The sequence below is a fragment of the Trachymyrmex septentrionalis genome, unplaced genomic scaffold (genome assembly GCF_001594115.1).
Source record: "Trachymyrmex septentrionalis isolate Tsep2-gDNA-1 unplaced genomic scaffold, Tsep1.0 scaffold81, whole genome shotgun sequence".
NCBI classification, from domain to species: domain Eukaryota; kingdom Metazoa; phylum Arthropoda; class Insecta; order Hymenoptera; family Formicidae; genus Trachymyrmex; species Trachymyrmex septentrionalis.
The window spans coordinates 860,177-882,361 of NW_017305997.1; the positions used below are offsets into that span (position 1 = coordinate 860,177).

At 39.7% G+C, this 22,185-nt stretch overlaps 1 protein-coding gene across 3 annotated transcripts in view; it reads left to right on the plus strand.

The window, feature by feature from the left end:
• Positions 1 to 22,185, plus strand: part of LOC108754863 (semaphorin-2A) — a 361,619-nt gene that overhangs the window by 334,263 nt on the left and 5,171 nt on the right. For all 3 annotated transcript variants that reach the window (XM_018497496.1, XM_018497495.1, XM_018497494.1), the window contains 7 exons: positions 9,760 to 9,822; positions 10,843 to 10,950; positions 13,697 to 13,967; positions 18,301 to 18,531; positions 19,650 to 20,063; positions 20,171 to 20,447; positions 20,908 to 21,355. In XM_018497496.1, the coding sequence (XP_018352998.1) occupies positions 9,760 to 9,822; positions 10,843 to 10,950; positions 13,697 to 13,967; positions 18,301 to 18,531; positions 19,650 to 20,063; positions 20,171 to 20,447; positions 20,908 to 21,355 (1,812 nt within the window). The remainder of the gene's footprint in view (positions 1 to 9,759; positions 9,823 to 10,842; positions 10,951 to 13,696; positions 13,968 to 18,300; positions 18,532 to 19,649; positions 20,064 to 20,170; positions 20,448 to 20,907; positions 21,356 to 22,185) is intronic.

Genomic DNA, 22,185 nt, shown 5'->3' on the forward strand with positions numbered 1-22,185 from the left:
CTTTTAATCTCATCAAACTGTCCTGTCCGTGTAAACGTCCGTTTTAAATTATGTTGTATAAATTGCATTTCAGTTACGCAGTTTTAGAAAATAAATAAGATATTTGCTGCACGAGTAGTCCTTCATAACGAAAGAAAGAATAACTTTTTCGAGTAAATTCATGCCGGATGGAAATATAGCAGCGTTAATCGCTTTGTAGTTTCGAGCTATAACTGGGAAACCAGGTAATTCCGCTTCCACGGGCGTGAGCCCGTTCAATTTTTGTATTTTTATCATCGTCTTTGAGGACGTGCATCGAACGATAAGACTAGCCTCGCTCAGGCTCGTCTATTTTTTTGCGCGTTACATCTTCGCCGAAGCTGTCAGGTTTGCGCAAAACGGAGGAGAAAGAGAGGCTGATTTGCAACGTTACGATAAGACGGAATCGTCTGATCGATCTCCGAACGATCGGTAATACGAGCGTATTGATCGAGCCATAGCAGAAAAGGAGTCGTCCATCGTTGATCGCGTAACGAATTCCGACATCGGATGCTCGGCCGCGCCGTGAATAAAGCATGTGGCAGTTCGATGGGAGAAGCAGGAAGCGATTGGAGGTAGAGCGGGAAGGGCATCCACGAGTGAAGGGTGCGCGAGAAGGATCGTAAATGGAGTAAAAGTCAAACGCGGAGCTCGCCGAGAAAATCGGAATCTATAAACCACCGCTACGTCCAATAAAGCAACGTCCAATCGAGAACGAGTGGGGATTCAACGTCTCGCCGACACGATCGCCTATACTCGAAACGATATACCTATCCGATACCTACAGGGCTATTGCACGAAAATCGTTCGACGTGGAAGATTCGACGTCTAAGATCAATGAATCAACCGTGGGTTCACTCGATGGTATTAAAGTATTAAGAAACCCACCGTGGGATTTATACAGCTGTAAAATCGTGAATGGGATACGGCGGCCTCTGACGATACAGTCTTGATTGAAAGAATCCTGGATGTGTGGAAGGGACACTTGACATTCCGATCTGCACGTACACGCAGGTCCACGTGGTCGATACGAACCAGCACGTGCTCGACGACGCGTTCGCACGCTAGCGAACAATTTCGTCGACATCTGAAATATAAACGGTCGCCCTTGCGTTTCGTCCTAAAATGATAGTATTAAATATGCATTTAGCACCGGGCCACTACGTGTATACGTAACTTCCTTGCCGTGTCTTCCCAGGGAATGTCTATCCCTAACTCGTCGCGTCCGCCTTCTATCCAGCCCTCTCAACTAGGGACGGACGGGTATTTCGCCCCCCTGCGACGCGGAGTTTATTGCGACGATGAATTCGGTATAAGATCGTAGCGAAATTTCAGTTTAACAAGCTGCCTTCATCTACCAACAAATAGGAGGCGGATACGCAAGATTCGTGAGCAGAACTTTGCTGATAATCTCTTTAAATTTTTAAATCTTTAAGAGATAAAAGTGATATATCTTTAAAACTTTAAATACGAAGCGCCTTACCGGTCCGAGTGTTAAGATGTTGAACTACTATCTAATATACACTCATTTAAATTGAATTAATATTTCAGAAACACTAAATTGAGAGCCGATGAAATTATCGGATTCACACAATCAATCTGAAACAAATAATCCCCCCAAATTCCCCCCCTCTCTTAAAAAAATCTCTTAAAAAACTGTAATAAACTTATTGATATATCTTTCTTCGTGATGTACAGAGAGGCGCGAGACAAAACATTTGTGAAATCAAACATTTGATATAAATCGAAAATATATGAGATAATGGAAATTTTATTTACAACAATTATTAGGGATGTTCACTTAAATTGTGTAGATATTTTTTTCTGCACGGTATTTTTATTGCCTAGTATTCTTTGATATTCTAAAGAGGCGTGAAGTTGTATTTCCTCGTTTAAAGCTATCTAAAATTGATTATCGTGTATACGAGCGATTCTTGCGAAGTATATAAATAGTATATACACATTGTAGCGTTATCGACAAGCTGGCAAATTACATTATGCACCGATATATTTACAGGCTATATTGAAAGTGGTGTTAAGCGCGAGTATCGTCTTCCAAGCTCCCGCTTCGCTTCGACGAGAAATTAATTACAAGGCTTTCTTGCGAGGCAACGTGTCCCTCCATCGTATATTACTCGCAAACTCGCAAGCAGGTTACCGAATGGTCGCAGTTTCTTCGGTGCCTCAGATGCGCCTTTATAAATCAGTTTCTCCCGCAATCAAGCAGAAGTACACTTCCATAGAGGCGAAGGACAACGAGCGAACAGCGAGCGCGAAATGAAAAATTTTCGAACTTCCGCCTTGGACCTCTTGTTTCTCGATTTTCCAACTCGTCGCCGTATACACTTCCCATTTTCTTGATTTTTCCTATTCCCTTTTTGCTCTCGCGGCACCAACTTTGCGCGTACTAGAAATGAATTTGCCCTCGGGGTCAGCGGCAAAACTCCTTTCGCTTCGTAATATCCTTTCATCAGGTATGAGTTGCGAAAAACTTCTGTCGGTAATTCGTTTCTTCGTGCTCATTATACTAACCTGCATAGCCTCTTTCTCATTTTTTAATTTTTTAGCGAATTTTCGACGTATCAAGAAAGAGCCAAGGAACAGTGGGAATCACGATCACACACGTATCCTTTCCCACACATTTCGATATATCTCTTTCCCGTCTATACGCTCGCAAAAATCAGGAGAGACAGAATTTTACGGGAAGGTGAAGACGACACGAGGTGATAGAGACAAATGAAAGAACGAGAGACGCGAGGGAAACTACGTTCCAGGAGTGAAACGTGTCGGCGGTCTCTGTTCTTAGTTCACGTCTGAGGTGGAAAACCTTCTTCAGTCGTCGAGCAAACACCGAAATTGTAAACAGAGGATCCTCGACGGAGCTCACTACCAGACTCGTCCCAGATGGTGTTCCTCAACGACGCTGGTAATTGCAGACTACGAAACTGCCCTATTACCCGACGAAGTGACTGTCAACAGCACTTCCTCTTCGATCTTCGTCGTCACCTTCGCAGCCGCCGCTGCTCTACGAAGTTCAGTCCATGTTTTATCGCTTCTTCCGTTATTTAAAATTTGTTCATTATCGATCCGTTCAGTTATCGAATTTTTATTTAAAACAAACTTATAGTGTACAATATATTTTAGAAATTATTGCTATAGATTAAATAAATAAAAATGGCAAAATAATTATTTCATCAATTCGTTTTCATCGCTTATATTGTTGCATTTTTTCCCTGTACTATTTTATTTGTAATTAAAAATTCAGAAATTCATTTCGCTCTTAATCGCTATTAATTGTTCTATTTTTTCTTCGTTTTTGTTATGCGAATCACAAGCTGTGCAAGAATGGTATGATACGCGTAGGTACATGGTTAGCAGTAAAAACAGGTAGAACAGGAAAATAGTCGCACAAGAAAAAAGGCGTTGCACAGTGCAAGCGAAACTAGAGTGCCTTCTCTTGCGAATTTATGGTGAAAGTGTTTAAATAGCCATACAGACCCTCCATCGTCGCCCTTGTCGCCGTCGTCCTTGTTGCCATCGCCGTCGACGTCGCCGTCGCCGTCGCCGTCGTCGTCGTTGTCGTGTAAAATACTTCGTCCCAGACTGCCATTAAAACACCCGTGAGAAAAAAAGACGGACGAATACCGCGGTACTCAAATACATTCTACAGCACAACGACGAGAACCGCGCGAACAATTCTAAATTGCTCAAAGGAGCTTTTACGTTTGGACTTGGCTCTTACGATGAATGCTCTTTTAAACTAATGAGGACGTTACACTCACGCGGTTATAAAATCGCAGACTAAAATGAGTTCTCGTGAATTGCCCGTGATATAGGCATATACACTGTTAAATTTATAATATTAAATTATAGCCAATTTGAGTTATCTTTAGTCATTTGAATCATTTTTAAATAAGTCGCCACTGTTTCTACTCGATATGTCGTTAATTTAACAAAAATAATGAAGTTAAATAATTTAATTGAAAAAAATGTATTAAATTTTAGTTTTTTCAATTTCAGTTTCATTATTTATTGAATGCGTACGTTAATATGGCTGTTACGTTGAAACTAACCACTGAAAGGGATTGATTTACATTTTAATACATATGAAGTTAAAAATAACAAAAGGTTCTTTAATTTAATTTAAGGAATTGGGTTACCACACATACTCTTTTAATATCTAACTGTAAATAGGTATTAAAATGACAAAATGTAAAAGAATATCGACGTTACAGGGCGATTGTGAGTGGTTTAACGGAGCATATTACACGCGTCTGCGCCATGGTGGATCAGATCGATAATTTCTTATCTCCGGACGGAAGCTACGTCCTTCGCGAACTTCCTGACGTGCTGAAACTTTAGTCGTTAAGGAATTCCTTCTAGTTCATTGACTTACTGTAATTGATATGAATAACCAAAAAGCTTTCTGTTGCCCTACAGAAGCCGATCGCTCAGCGAGGAGCTGTGCCGACGCACATTGCGAGAATTGAGAGCGAAGAGTATCATCGCGAAGGTAGATTATTTATTGCTCGATATTTGATCGATGACGACGCGACATCGGTATGCATTGGGGTTGACCCTCGAAAAACACCCTCTTTCGCAGTACAGATAGTGCCGGTGCTGCCGGCGTAAGAAGTAAATCACAAAAATGGAAATCCACGATATCGGATTGGAATCAATATTGAATGCAGATTGAATCCCAGGCTCTCTCACTCCTTCCCCCCCTCCCCCTCCCTCTCCTTCTTTCCCTCCGCACGTCGCCAACCGTGCGAGGCCGCGGCAGGACGAAAAGGTGCGGAGTGACGGCTTCCATTAGGAAAAAGTGACTTACGGCACCGATCGACAACGAAAGGCACTTTTCGTCCTGCTGAAATGTCAGGTCAGTTCGCGAAAATTTTATGCGTAACGAAGGTTATCACCTGACACGACTACGAATCGAGGATGTAGACATCATTCGGCGCTAAAGGGACAATATGATGTCAGTCGATCGTACGTCATTTCTATATGAATTTATCACGGATGCATTTCACTCTTTGTATACCACTCACGTTTCGATCATACCATCGAGAGAGCTCTTCTTCGCAACCAGCTTCTTAAAGCGTGTACAGTTGAATAAAAAGATTCGCGATAAGGGAAAGAAAAGTTTTAAAAAAGCATGAAGATTTTTGTAAATTATTTAATGCAAAAATAATAAGACGTATTAAATTTTTTCCCCCTCGGCGTGACAATATATACGTGACGCGTGATCGGGAAAGATCCTGAGGGGATCCCGCCTCCTAACGGTCCAATGCCCGGCATTACTATTTGATGAGATAAAAAGCGCCGTTGTGGCCTCGACTCGTGAATTTTTAAAGGAGCCTCGCAGGTACCGTTACGTTTCTTGAGTTTCCGAGGTTAGGGGGTGTCGATACCCCTGGGGATGCCACAGTAGTCTTCTGTCTTTAATATTTTAGCACGGTAAATTATACGATTTCTCATCCCCCTCCTTGCATATGTTGATCTTTCACTTTCTCTCTCTCTCTCTCTCTCTCTCTCTCTCTCTCTCTCTCTCTTCTGACGTTAATACTTCGATCCGCGTACATGTTTTTTTATTTAGCAGAAAGTACTCATAAAGTATATATACTATTTATATTATTTAAGTAGAGAGATAACATCTCTAATATCACTTATTTCTAGATTAAAATCGTAACGTTTCTATTAAAGTAAATTAGAAAATTAGTTTAGTGATTCACTGATATCTCGAAATGAGTCATGTTTAGGGATAATTACAATCTTGCGTGTCTTCAATGTTATAATCGCCCGGCGCCGGTACTACTGGAAGCAGTATGTAAGCTGAAAAGGAGAGAATCAACGGCGGCATCGACAAAGAGGCATGCGAATGGTACAGTCTTCGTTTCAAGGAAGCTAATCATCTGCAAGCCGTTTCTGGCACACTGTAGAAATGCATGCTCACGCACACACAGAAATGTTCAGCTGTGCACAAATTGCGACGATGATTAAGCTCGAAGCGTAATGTAGAAAGAAAAGGACGGGCAAACGAACGAACGAGAGTATACGAGCAGTGACAACCTTTGGACGCTTCTCTGTCGTAACACCGTCACCTTACCAAGAACTTAATCAATCCGACCCGAATACTGAAAGTCCGAAGCCGTGTATTTCAGCGATTCGTAAGCCTTTCAACGGAGGAAGCGAATGAGAGAGGCTTTCCGCGCATGAATATAAAGAATCAAGCGTAATCGAAATGGAACGTAAACGTGGTGCAGATGTCTTTTTCTCGAGACAATTTCAAGAGACTGTTCTTGAGATTTCTGTGTTATTCGATTCATCGATTTATACATTTTTTAATAAAAAAAAAAAAAAAAAAAAAAAAAAACAAAATTCCTACAAACATATTTCGACGTAATAACGTATGTAGAATGCGGATGCGTTGATGAAAGAAGATAATGGTAACATCCTATCCGGAAATGATAGTAGAAAATCCGCAACAGTCAGATTCCCGGAGTTTAGAGTAGGACACACACCGGCAGGCGAGAGGTGATGGGAGATATTTCTGTTTAATAGTCGACGTATCACGCCGGTAATGGAAGTCGAGGCGTTTGCATGCCGGGAGGCACGCTCTGGTGCTATAAAGTTAATGGCGTCGTAGGCGGCGCGATAAAATGATGCATCGCGGTTTGGCGACAATATTATTGCCGACAGCTGCACCTACGTGTGCTCCTCCTATAGATATCTAGCGCCCGAATTTATAATTCACTAAGGAACATGCATACATGTTTTTTATTCCAACGATTCTTCGATGGGATTTTGCCTAAACTATATAGAGGCTGGAGACGTAATCATTACACGACTTTGATGAAATGCTACGTAAGAGCGGGAGCACAGAGTCTTGCGTAACACAAAACGCACAGGAGAATGAATCAATTAAAGTCCCCCATTTCCTTCCTTTCCATGAAGTAAGAGAATCTGATTGGTTAATTTTCTTATGCTTTATGCATTATGCAGAGATCTGTGCTTCCGCCTTAAGATCGTTACTAACTACATACGTGACCGAACATAGTTGCGTAATAATGCCAGTTAATGGCTGCATTCAGCAAAGAAAACTGATCAGTGAGTGCTCAGTGATTCTTTATTATAATTGATGTCTACACTTAGATCCAGTGAAAAAGGCAAAAATCAATCGTATCAAAGAATCGCTGAGTGCTCACTGATCAGCTTTCTTTGCTAAACACTGCCATTATGTTTTAACAGGGAGTAGTCATCATCTAATTTTTTTCTTTATGTAAATGTCACCTGAAGTGTTTTTACATCTCAATTAAAATCATTAATACATATTGTATATTATTGATTGCTTTTCAATTTATTAGTGCTCAAAAACATTATGAAGATATAGATCCAATTACAGTTTTCTTCGAAAAGAAGTAAGTAAAAACCAAACAAATATTAAACAGAGTAAGTTAGGTAACTTATTATGACAATATTTCTCTTAAAAGTAATATTTTAATTAATATAACGCTTTTATTCGATGAAATTGCATGTTTAAAGTTTCACAAAAAATATATAGTTATTAAAGGCGAAAGATTTGTTAAACAATATCTATACCAAACAATATTTTACAAATCATTATTTTTTTGGGTTTAGAAACGTTGGGGTTTAGAAACATCCGGATTAATTCCTGGATTAATTAAAAGCGTGTACGCGCAATTCGCGTGTTTAAATCAAAATACTTTACATACGCGAGACTTAAAAAATGGCATTGTAATGTTAACCTATTCTACGATAGAACACGAGGCCGGAGGAAGAGAGGAAAACTTCCTCTCTTTTTATCTCTCTGTTTCCGTCGTAAAAAATTCTCCGACCATCTTTCGCTATTTCTCGCCATCTTCGCGCTCCCATCGTCTCCGTACCGGGCTCACAGACGGATTGTAATGATTAGTATAACGAGGAGAGATCTGCAAAAGGGACTTACGAGTATAAGCGCGGATACCGGGAATTGCTCCGCTTTTAATTACCGCCGGCTGTGTACACCGTCTTAATGCACTGCGGTGCTTAACGAGTAATACATCGTTATCAACGCTTACGCGGAACGACGAGGAAGGCTTGTAACTGATTTTAATGGTTTTCCAAAGTGGAAGTCATATTTGAACCAATCTCGAATCTTCTCGAGCAAAAGAGACGGAAGCTGGATCGATGGAGGCTCGCCAAATCAAGGGAAATAATACAGTCGCGCGAGTCAAATGGAATAAGACAGTTGCGAGTAACCCGTTATCACTATGCTATTATTTCGTGTAGCCTATACACGCTCATCGGAAACTTTGAGTCGAAGTTACCGCAGTGGTAAGCGCGCTTATTTGCGCAGAGCTAGACGCGACGCTGTTTGTAAGTGGATTATGCTTATAATAGGGCATTCCAAGTCCGTTCTGAATATTGCGATCATGTACATATACGCTGAGGTAAATCATGTTCGTATCCACTTCAACCGCGTCGCCTGGATTCTCGCCAACGTACATCCTATCCGACAAATTGTGCATAGGATGTGACTTGCGGAGTTCAGCGAGTCGTATGTAGAAACAATATTGTATATTTATCTGCTCCGCAATGCAGGGATTTCAGTGCGTTACGATTGGCGAGGACTATTATTGAGTTCATTCACTTTATAGTACAAAATTGCAAACGGACACCACGTACGACCGGTACGTTCTCGGTTTACTATCGCGATATGCGTCACTCGGAGGATTTCTCGAGAGCGGAGATGAATCACGGGCCCTGACTGTGCCCTGTGGAAATTGCTATGATTTAACGTCCTATGTTGTCTACTCTTGTCCGTGACCATTCGTCCAACGCTCGTCGCAACGCGGAACGATTCTTTCGGTAATTTATTGGTCGTAGATCAACGTCGGGGAACGCTGTTTTGGCTCACCCTTACGTTCGGCCGGGACAATGTCGAACATCGACTCCGTTTCTGGCTGTGACATTCCCGTGGAACGGCACGCGGCGTCCGCAGGAGATCGATCGTTAGGTCCACGTTTCGGACGATTGACCTTGCAAGCGAACCACTTCCTACGCCGTGATCGTATTCTATCGACATGTACATAGAGAGCGCAATAGAAAGAGGTTGTAGCGCAGCGTGATTATAACAAGTACATTCTGGCATTTTTCACTGAATATTTTCACGCAAGGACACATTCCAGGATGATGTAGAGAACCTATTATGATGCAGAATCGCATCCAGAACAACCGTAGACCCATTTTAAAATAAAGAAAGGAAAAAGAGGGAGAAGGGAGGAAGAGTTTCGTTAGCTTTTTTCCCGAAAATTTTCTCTTTGTAAATCTCTTGAATATATTGACCTTATTCTAATGTATTTCTAGCGTCTCTCTAGCCGTGTTACGAGAGGCTGCTGCGACACAGTGGCGTAACACAAGGCAAAATGTGAAGTATGCACTTCTAACACTTCTTGTAAGGTCGAGCACGTCGAGCGTCCGTAAGAAAGCACTTACAAAGAGGAGTCCTGCAGATTTCCCTCGAAAAATGAATAATTATGGAGTCGCTTTCAAAATGGAATTCTCTTTATTCTTTCAATATGAAATATTCGAATTTTTCGGAGGATTTATATCTTCGAAGACTTTACAACAAATGTTACAATATATACACATGCGTGCGATAAATCTCCCAAGTTTCCCAATAAATTTTGCTTTAATTTACAAGACAGTGTGATATAATTTATGTTTTTTTCTTTGTTGCAGAGAGACGCTCTGAATCTGGAACCGAGCAATGTGGCAAATTGCGTGTCCAAAGGCAAATCAGAGGTAGGTTTCTTTCTTACAGTTCGGTTTGCGTTCCTTTTCGCATTGCGCGTCGTCTTTGAGAAGAATTTTAATTCCGGTACCGGTAAACCGGCCTGAATGCGTTCTGAAACAGAAAGGCCAAAGAATTGTGATTGCAAAAAAGGACATAGAACGTAACATCGAGGAGAAAAAAGTCACAAACAGCCGACGTGGAGTAAAATAAAAAGAGCCAGCTTCTTTGAAGGCGCGCGAAACGAAAGATGGCAAGCTTACTTTTTAATAGATACTGCGGTGTTATTCCATATTCGAGAGAGAATGTATCTCATTTGTATCTTTTAACGCAAAGGAATCTCACCGTAGTATTCTTCTTTCCGAATAATCTACACGAACTTCTACCGCACCGCGTCTTAATTTCTGAATTATACAAGTATATTAAAGTTCCGTTAGCTAATCTCTATCTTCCTTTATTTCATCTGCTTTAATCAGTTAAATTTTAATGAATCTTGGCATATAAATATTGTAAGATTGTACGCGAAGAAGAATCGTACGTGTGACGGAGTTTTTTCCAAATTATCGTATCTGGGCCGAAAATTAAAGTTAATCTGGAAATCTCTGATTTTTTAACGCGCATCCATTTTTATTCATATCCCGAAATCGTAGTACTACAGCGATAAAACGAGCACGATTGCGTTCTGTTCCATAGAGACGCGTGCTCGCGCGCGCTTATCACAGCTTCATTCGTATGCACCGTGTACGCATCGTCGTCGAGGTGTAAGGTCCACGCAAATATTCCCTACGTGACGACAAAGCCAATTCATTTCCCGTCCACCGATTCGCCGCGAAATACGCGCACGACGTGATCGACCGCGACGACTTCACCGCGCACGCGACGCGATCTTTCGCTTTCCCAGAGTTCGAAGGGAACGCGGCCGCGTTCTTGATTTTTATTCAACTCATCTATGCACTATGCAACAATTTTCTCACCGTCAATACATGTCGCACTACTGAATTTAATATTTCCGATACTTCTTTTTCTTCCAGCATTTCGACTGCCGAAATCATATAAGAGTGATACAGCCGATGGGAGACGGCAATCGCCTTTACATGTGCGGTACGAACGCACATTCACCTAAGGATTGGGTGATTTATGTAAGTTTCCATATTATTTTCAATATAGAGAAGATATACAAAACACGTACATGGAAAGGACAATTTTGCTGAAATACTGATAATAAACATTTAGCAAGATAAAGATTTGAAAATAATTTTGTTGGCTCATCGAAATCATTATGCAGGGATCTCAAGCGCGAAGAGCAATGCTGTCAAAAGTTTTGACATTCTAGTAATCAGTTTGAGCGTTCTGAAATAATACATAATATTTGGATGATTGAACAAAGTTATTTTTCAGATCTGCAGCCAGTTTTTAGATATTTCAGCAAAACTATTCTTTCTGTGTGTAAATGCGAATTTGTGATTGTATATGAATTATTACATACATCTTATGTAAAATGTAACCTTTAAGTGAGCAGGTGAAGTATTTAAAGATATAAATAGACGATTAAAATAGTCTATCATTAAATATCGTCAATCACTAAACGTCATTAAACTTCTCAGTTGTAATATGAGGAATTATTTTTATTTTCTTAATAGTATTGTAGGATATTAAAATAAATACTACAATTGTTTTCTCACATCATTCAATTCTCTTTTATACCTTACAAATGCAATGTATACTAAATAAATTTGTTAAATTTGATTTTGTAATACGCGACAGTTTGTGATTGGATTGTGAAATTGTTAAAAACGACAATTGGTCTGGCAAAGAGCTAAAAAAAATATATATATACATATATATACAATATATACACACGTTTAAACGTTTGCTGTCATTTGTTTATTGAAAATTGAAAATGCGAAACGATGTTAAATACATCCGCAACTTCCCTTGAAATGTATTACGGATTCAGCGTGATACATGTAACGCACACCAATTTGTGTTGCTTTACGCTTAATTTAATTAATTAATAACAGAACGCGAGGAGGCATCTGAAAATAATATCGTTAATTAATTTTCGCGTTACGAATAAATTTCACCGCCACTCACGCATTCCTCGGTACATTTTAATTTAATTCCCGTCGAAATATTTAAAGCCATATAATGAATAATGCTGTTATTAATGGAAATTTACATGCATTATCGCAATAGTACAAATCCGCATGATGTGATTTGCAAAGTTGTATACAGTGCATCAAAGCGTAGATGAATGAATCTTACGCTTAAGTATCCGTATAACAACACGACAAAAGATACAACAGTTTCGCTTTGCTAAACATTATGAGTCCCGGGTGTGCCGTAACATCTCGCGTAATAATAACATCCAGCTACTTACCTAAGCTACTGCTGGAGATTGTAGCTACTAAATAAAGTTAAATTACACCAAGATGTTCGGTATTAAATTTTATAAATATATATACGTATATGTGTGTATATAGTATAGAGGAAAAATCTCTATTATGAGATACCGAGATCATTTTGGGTAAATGCTAGAAATCTATGGGCAGAATTGAAAAAAATAATAGGTCATTTTTAAGGGAATTTAATAAACTTTAAGATAATGTTATGTAAAATTTAATTCAAATTTTATTTTTTTTATAAATTAAAGAAATGCAAAAAAAATTGTGCTTCTAATATGAGATGCCTCGAGAAATCGATAGTAAAACGCAAAATAAATCCGTATTGCAATTAAAAACTTTATTTAATGTTTCTAAAATACAAACAAATACAGCCAGCGTGCGCGAAAAATGAGCATGCGATAGATTATATCCAGAACTCGTTTTCAGGTTGGAATCAAGCATCGCAGATATAGGCACTCGATATTCATTCCGGTCGTCTTTTTTATTATTGTACGAGTACAATAACATTTATATTTTAGCAATGATTTTCACTATAACATAGGAGCATGGATTATTTCATATTAGGAATACTCTGGGTATCTCATATTACGATTTCCACGCCTCATTAAATCTAACTTCTGTAATTAAACAATTCAACATATCCCGTATTTTTCTATTAGTACGACTTTATTCTATCACTATGAAGAATTTATTGCCAAATATTTATTTTATTAAATAATAAATAAGGTTTAAATGCTCATCTCAATGAATGAAACTTGAAGACATCTAAATTCTAAAATCTTGTTTTACAATGACTAAAGGCATGATCTAATAATGAATTTTCTAATAAATAGTTTTAAATCCAAGAACAATAAATTCATGGTGAAACCAATAGATAGCGTTTATTAGTTTATTATTTAGCAGAAACGCCGCTATTTCATATTAGGCATCTATCTCATAATAGGGGGAGGCTTTCCTCTAGATACTAAAATATATAAACTTATTATACAACATGCTTTAAAATTATTTCTTTCATTATTTCTTTTATCTACGAATTTATTAATCGGCTTGAAATTGATATTTTTTTTAACTTGAATCTTTAAGTGAATAAATAAGATGGTCACGATACCCTAGGTATAATTTTCTTTAAAATTTCGTTTTGGAAAAGAAAAATGAAAAGCACTGCCTAGTGTTCAAAAGTCCTAAAATCTTCACATTTTTTTATCTTATAAAACTGTAACTAATATAAATTTGACATAAAAGTAAAAAAAACTAATAAAAAAAAATTATAAAGTTATAATCTTTTTAGGAGTATTATGAGAGCATTCTATCAATCAATTTGCATTTTAAACCATCTACTTATTTAAAGGTTAATCGAGCTGGTTTTATAATTTTATTACCTTCTGTAAGATTTGTGCCTTTCAACTCATCCCTTTTGTTTCTATAACATCTTATCATCTGTGCCTATCTGACCATGTCCCCCAAATAATGTTCTTTCCAGAGCAATCTGACTCACTTACCGCGCCACGAGTTTGTCCCGGGAGTGGGAATGGGTATCGCGAAGTGCCCTTATGACCCTGCGGACAATTCGACGGCAGTCTGGGTCGAGAAGGGCAATCCCGGAGACCTGCCAGCTCTTTATTCCGGCACGAACGCCGAGTTCACCAAAGCCGATACCGTAATCTTCCGCACGGATCTCTACAATCTGACTACCGGTCGTAAGACGTATAGCTTCAAGAGGACACTCAAGTACGACTCCAAGTGGCTCGATAGTGAGTACTCTTTTCACAAACGATATCATTAGTAGTTAAGAGCTTACAATAATTAAACTTAATAGAATATCTATATTCTTTTATTGAATCGAAGATGATATTCAATGACTTTATAATATTGAAAGACGTGTTCGAATCTTCGATGTGATAGTATCTTTTGGGAGCATATTTTCTATAATTACGTCTCTCCTACGTATAGATATCGATCGGTACGTCCATCATTATCAAATATACTTAAATCTCTGCGCTTCATAGAGAAACCTTTACTAGAAGATAATTACAGTCGAGGGAACAATGAAATTTCCATTAGGCTTAGAGCGCATAGTATTAATAGAAAGAGGGGGTCGTCCTTGATCGACTAAAAAGCGAAGCGGGTCTTCCTGAAGAAACCATGCAGGAAGGGTGTGCTGCTTAGGAGGAAATAGACAGGGAGCTTTGAAGTAGGATCCCGTCAGCCGGGAACACGCTTTGGGTTCAAATGGATGCGAATAAACTGCCCCGCCTATTTTCCAAGGGTGCTACTGCCTTCCTCGCGGACGACGAGGAGGTTCTCTCGCGCAGAAAAGCAGGGAAACGACGGCAGGGGTGGGTTAGAAGTGGAATTATAGGAGTTTGGAGGGAGATGTCGGCGCTAGGTTCGCTATCGGACCGGTTAGACAGGGTGCCGGATCTTTCTCTCTTTCTCTACAAACGGGGTAATAAAATAACACCCCGACGCGATCTTCCTCGTCCTAAACGCTGCGTCGTTCTCGACGAAAGTACCCTCTCCTTTTTCGAGAAAAAGGAGAGAAAGCGAGCCGACTGAAGAAGTTAAAGTTTTCTCGTCCATCCGCCGGAAACCGCTCTCTCTCTCTCTCTCTCTCCTTCTCTTTACCTTGTCTCAGTCCCGCGTAGTTCGGAAGCCCGAGCTTTAATCAGTTTTACCGGCTCTCTGATTCGTCGGCCGGGATTATTGCGATCCTCTCGATTTTTCGTTATCGGAGCGCGGAACGTGAGAGGCGCGGCAAAAGCGGCCCGGCAAGGAAATTGGAAAATGTAGATTAGGACGTGCGTCGAATATAGACACACAATCCGACATGGAATTTAATAGCGTAACTCGCGGGAGGTAGGGTTGTAGAGCGCGCTGATTTGCGATGATCAAGTGTAAATAGAATCCGATTCGTTAGGTTCGTCGGTCGTGACGGGACACGAGGAATACGTCGAAATTTTTAGTTATACGAAATTTAGTTATACGACCGTTTAATATCGAAATCCTTTGACTGTCTACGTTTTGAAATGATTGTCAAGAAAGTCTTGTTCCACAAATAGTTTACGTTTCCCATTGAATATTATTCGTTCGTTAGTTCATCAAGTCAAATGCAAACGAAATATTTACGTAGGCTCTTGTTCTGTTAAATGAACATTTTTTTACTTATTAATTATTATAAAAATTATTTTTTTTTTTTTTTGGTTACCGAGAAAATAAGTTGTCCGAATAAACATTAATTTTAACTTCGTCCTTGTCACAGTGTCCTTTCGCGGTGAGCGTTCATGCTCGCGATATATCGGACCGTAATAATGGCGCAAGACGGGGTTAGATGGCTGCTTTGTATTTCTCGAGGGGGCTGCTTCCGCTTTTCCTCACTCTGTCGAAGCGTGCCACCACTCGAACCTACCTCCTTCAACCGTCGTCGTCAGGAAGGAAGGTCGCGGTATCGAAGCGGCAAAAGCCGGAGGGAATGGTTGGACGACTTTGTCCCACTTTGTATCCTTCGCGCCCTCCCGCGGGACGCATGATTAGCCATTTGTTTCGTCGTTTAATTTCGAGCCAGCAGCCCTTTCGCTTCTCTCTCTCTCTCTATCTATCTATCTATCTCTATCTCTATCTCTTTCTCGCCTCTGCCTATACCTCCGCCTCCTCAAGCTGCCAGGAGCCACCTCCGTTTAGACCCTACAAGCAAGACTACTGAGCGCCACCATCAAGGACCATTCTCCGCATCGAGTTTGTCTATTAACAGAGGCGTTGATTAAAAGCAGGCGAGAGTCCCGGAAGAGACGGATGGGCTCTACGCGCGCTTCTCGTATAATCTTCGCGACTCTCCGACCCTTCCTCCTCGTCGACCTTCCTTCTTCGCTCCATAGCCTCTCTTTCTCGCTTCTTCGGTTTACTTGGCGGCATGGCAAGACACAATGAAGACTGATGCGGTTCGTGGTGCGAGGTCATGATAAGGAAAACCGGCTCCGGGAGGGTAAATCGCAGACGGAAAGGGAGACGAAGAAAAATAGGGAGTAGAACGCAGTGGACTTAACAAGCTTTGAATAACTAGCTGACGAGCGTCTACTTTCACGGATCCTCGCGCGTGCGGAATGTCGCTGGAACATTAACCGTCTTCCTTTTGAACATCCGTTGCATTTAAAATGTGAGAGTCTCGTTTTGTCGCGATGTAACGAGATGCTCTTTTTCTAGAAGTATAAGCGAGTACTTTCAGTATTCGAGCGACGACTCCGTCGTATGTTACTCGTCAACAGCGCCGGGGTGCGCAATCAAAAGTCATCTAGCTAAGAGATGCTTCCACGTCTCCTCTTCGCAAATTATTTCTCTCCTTCTCGCTCGTCTCTATCTATCTACACGGGCTTGTACCGCCCCAATATATCAAACTTCCGCCGTCGAAGCGTCAGACAATCGATTTAATCGCTGAACCGTGAGAGAGATTGCGGCGGCCTCCAGCCGAGCGCCGTCGCATAATGTAAAATCGACAAGAAAGGCCCAGCCCGACTCTGGCGACGTTGACGCGATTCGAACGTGGAAAAATTCGATTTTCTTCGCCATTTTCTCGCGTCACCCAACTCCAACTTCATCGTTGTGTGGGATAAATCAGTTTCCTCGGTACAACAAGCAATTATACCAAGATTAAACCGCAACGCTTGCATCGAGCTACGAATAACGCAAATATTTGCACGATTTATGCCATGGCACATATTGGACCTGAATCTAGCTTGTAGCCAAACCACAGATACACGAAAATCGTTGATCGGCAAAACAGGTTGAAGTTGATTTGTAGTAAATTATTTCCAACTAGGCGGATTTGTGTGGTAATTATGTGTAATATTTCTCAACCGATGTCTCGAAAACGCTCCCCAGCTGTGGACTCACTAAACCGTTGAGAAATTCATTGTTAGATATTAAAGGAACAATAGTAACTCAGAGTTTCTCGAGTTAAATAATATTTTGTCATTTTTAACTTCTTGGTATGCCAAAATGTAAATCAATCCATTTCTGTGGCTGAATCGCTTAGTTTTAAAGTAAACAACGTCCACGTTACATATGACACTTAAATAATAAGTTAAATTTAATTTGAATTTAATACGTTTCTTGAGTTAAATTGTTTAACTTCATTGTTTTAGTTAAATTAACAACATATTGAATAGGAATAATAGTGACGACTTTTAGACATTAGAAATAATTTTAGAAATGATTAAAATTCACATTAGGTAGATATAATTTGACAGTACGAATTTAACAGTGTTATTTCGGGCTCTTTCTTCGCGCAATTTATTCAAAAATAATAATAAATTCTTATAATTCTACTACGCGAAATTCAATAAAGCCGATTTAATGTCACTTCTCACGCTGTGCAGCTTTTCGAGCTGGATGTTGATGAATCGCGATTTAATTTTAGTTATTTATATATTTGACGAAATGAATTTGAAAAAATTTATTATAAATTCATCTAACAAATAACACGAGATTGCAAAATCATTTTTTTACTGAATTCAGACTATTTTCCACGAAACATTTTCAAGGGACGCAATTAAAGTGCATTATTTCTAAGCTCTGCTTATTTAATTTCGTTTTTTATTCTCTCTTCCTCTCGCTTGTTCTTGAAACAGGCACAAAATAACACCGTTGCCTATGAACTGCCTGCGATTAAACGGAATTCGGAGGAGATTATTGTCCGCGTTTGAACGGAGCTGGAACAGTCCCGGCGATGAAAGTTTTTACGCACAGAACGAGCAAGGACATCTTCTCGTGTACCACCCGCGGCGAATACTCGATTCGCGATTATTATTGTGCGCGCTTATTGCGGAGTATCTACGCGAACTATCTGCCCTAGATGCAGTTATTTTGCTGTAGAATGAGGTAGACGCGCTAACGGCTAGATTACGCGACCATATAAACTCGCCAGAATATTCTGGTTGAACAGTTTTGCAACTGCGAAATATCGTCTCAGCAAGAAAACGTACATAGAATTGCGAGAAACAGATTTCAAAGCGCTCGAAAATATCAGAGGATTAATGCTGAGATAATATCACGCCTCTTTATCTCTTTCTCTCTCTCTCTCTCTCTTTGTAGAACCGAACTTTGTGGGTTCGTTCGACATTGGCAGCCACGTGTTCTTCTTTTTCCGCGAGACCGCGGTCGAATACATAAACTGCGGTAAAAGTGTGTATTCCCGCGTGGCGAGAGTTTGCAAGAGGGACACTGGCGGTAAAAATATACTCTCGCAGAATTGGGCTACATACCTCAAGGCCAGATTGAATTGCTCGATACCCGGCGAGTTCCCGTTTTATTTCAACGAAATACGTGAGTATCGGCATATATTAGGTTGAGTAAAAAGTCATCGCGTATTTTTTAGCTCAAAGTTGTATATACAATATCTTCGTCAATAATGAATGAAATTCAAATTTTAAAAAAGAGTTTTAAAGCTTGAAATCTCTGCTTTTAAAAGCTTATCACATTTTTTAAGTTTATATGAGTTTGATAATTTTTACATACCAAAAACTACGAGCTGAAAAAGACGAAAAATGTTCTTCTCACTTTGTGGATTTGTAACGTGTCCAAAACGAATTTGAGAAAATTTTCGATTACCTATCGTGAAAGCTTGATACTTTCCCTACAAAATCGTTTTTTTTAATATTCCTACGACTTTTGATTACTGAGTTATCGCGGATTAAATAAAAGAATTATTTTGACTTTAATTGCTCATAACTCCATTAAAAATTGTCGTATCGTATAATTTAAAAAAGAGATTTTTAAAGCTGAAACTTTACTCTATCAAGATATATTTATATTGTTGGTAAGAAAGTAATTGCGGTTTTTACTGATAGATGTCTTTTAAAAAAACGCGATGACTTTTTACTTAACCTAATATGTTGTATAACATGATACCTATATATTTTTGCTTTGTATGATATATTTTTTATAGTGTAAATTACACTTCCCTTTCTACGTTTTTACCACATTTAGAATTTAGTGCTTTTAACCCTCCGCCGGCAACATTAATTTTAACTCTTCCGCCAGCACAAAATAGGGGATTTTTGAAAAACAGAGCAAATTTTTTTTTTTATATTGTTCTGGATTATATAAAAGTCTAACGAAAATTCTGATATATTAGAAGTCGGACTGCATTTTATTTATTTTTTTTTACAGATTCAAATTTATCTATCAAAATTCACAATCAAAAATATTGATGGTGCTTTTAAATAATCCCAATTTTTTTCCGGTAGAGGATTAAAGATATTTATAATTATTTTTCTCTCATATAAAAAAATGTTGTGATAAAAATGTCTAATAGAAATGATATCTGACGTTACGAAGTCTTTGTTTTTAACGGGGAAAAAAGCATTTTTGCTGTTATTATTACATTCTGACTCATATATTTTGGCGACATGTAATTACATTATTATTGCATCCTTGCTCAGAGAGCATTTACAAGGTGCCGGGTGACGATACGCATTTCTATGGTACCTTTACCACATCGACGAACGGGTTAATGGGTTCTGCGATATGTTCCTTCCACATTGACGCCATCCAAGAGGCTTTCCGCGGAAAGTTCAAAGAGCAAGCAACTAGCAGTAGCGCGTGGCTACCAGTCTTGTCCAACAAGGTTCCGGAACCGCGCCCGGGCCAATGTGTCAACGACACAGAGACGTTGCCGGACACCGTCCTGAATTTCATAAGGTCCCATCCACTGATGGACTCCGCGATTTCGCACGAGAACGAGAAACCGGTCTTCTACAAGCGGGACGTCATGCTCACGCGATTGGTCGTCGATAAGCTGCGCATCGACTTCGTGGGCATCGATTTGGATTATACCGTCTACTACGCCGGCTCTAGTAAGCAAACTATCGAATATCTGTCAAGATGAATAGAAACGCGATCTGATAACTTATTGTTCTCCGATAAAAATGCGTGAGCACGTGCCTCTTATCGCGTGTTACAGGTGATGGCCGCGTTCACAAGGTTGTACAGTGGATCGACAGCAATGGCGAATCCCAGTCGATCTTGCTCGATGTTTTCGATGTCACGCCTGGCGAGCCGATACAGGCGATGGAGATCTCGAAGGAACATAAGGCTCTCTACGTGGCATCGGATCATCGGATAAAGCAGATCGATCTGGTAATGTGCACTCGACGATACGACAACTGCCTGCGATGCGTCCACGATCCTTACTGTGGATGGGATAAGGACTCAAACACGTGTAAACCCTACGAACCAGGGTAAGTGCTCATCGCATTCTCCGTAAACCTGATCATAAAATAAATTGCGAGTACACACGCGGAGTGTGCAATTTATAATCTTTAATTTTACGCGAGATGCACACATATTATATAAAAAAAAAAAAACAAAGAATAAAACACATTCAATTTTCATCATAATTTGCTCGCTTGATTACGGTACGCAGATTTCGGAGCAGAAATATTCGCGCCGATTTTACGCACCGTATATTTCAGTTACCGCAGATTCATTTCCGTCCGGTGAAACGAAATACTTTTACAAAAATAAAAAAAATAAAATAAAATAAAGGAAAAAAGAAAATTGCAGCTGACGAATCAAAATTCAATTTCGAAATATTTCGGAATGAAATCAACGGCGGCAACGTGAATGTTCGAGATTACATGCCCGCGACAGAATTATTGCGTGTATAATCGTGACGTCCGATTAATTTTTTTCACGCAGTCTTCTTCAAGACGTGTCGAACACCACGGCAGACGTTTGCGACAGCAGCGTCGGCAAACGGAAACTGGTCGTCACGTGGGGCCAGTCGGTGCATCTGGGTTGCTTCGTGAAGATGCCGGAGGTCCTGGCGAACCAAGAGGTGCGGTGGTACCATTATAGCAAAGAGAAGGGAAGGTATCAGATCGCGTACAAGTACGGCGCCGGCGGCGACAAGTTCATCGAGACCTCGGAGAAGGGTCTGGTAATCGTCGGCGTGAACGAGCAGGACGCTGGCAGATACGATTGTTGGCTCGGCGGTGCTCTCCTGTGTTCGTACAACATTACTGTGGATGCGCACAGATGTTCGGCGCCTGCCAAGTCCAACGACTACCAGAAGATTTATTCCGACTGGTGTCACGAGTTCGAGAAGTATAAGTCGGCGATGAAGAGCTGGGAAAGGAAGCAAGCGGTAAGTCGATTCATCTTATTCCGATATTTCATCTTGTCGAGGCTACACATTAAAAACACGCGAGACACGCGTAAACGTGTCTGAAGACGCAGCAGCGACTGCCGTTACAGTCTGCTGTAACATCTTGTTGCGAACACATCTATGATAGAAGTTACAATTTTAAAAAATCGTACACCTAAGTAAATATTTTTATTCTTAAAGTTTTTGTTTTAATCGTACACGATTGTCTGAGATATTTGATTTCTACTTAGATAGTAAGTGTAGTTCTTACTTAATGAAGTCCAACAAATTTTTTTTGCTTATGTATCTTTGTTATCGTATATTGTTAATGTTTTTAAAAAAATAAACGGATGGGGATAGTAGACTAACCACAGCATGAAACTGTATGACTCATTTAGTGACGACTCTTATAGCACTTACTCAAAATTTTATTCTTTTAAGTCCAATCTCGAAAACTAGGTTCATTCGACGTGTTTTTGCAAAAAGAAGCATTATTTTGCCCTGCGAAGCGAATGTTTGTGTTTAAAATATATTTGTATACAAGTTTTATTAATATGTAGCCAAAGATGTAGCTTAAAATACATTAATTTTTATTTTAATAATCTTAGTCGACTTACTCCGGTCCCGGGGCTAATTGAATCAGATGGAATGCATTAGAAAAATGCATTTTTTTTCATATTAATTATCAATCTCCCATTATTATTAAAATATTATTAGGTAGTCAAAATGTATGTAGTAACTGGTGTAGAATTCATTTTTTTCGATAAGTCTTTTAATTTCGTTTGTAAAAATTCGAAACTGAAAAATGAGTCTATTAGCTTCGGTCTCCT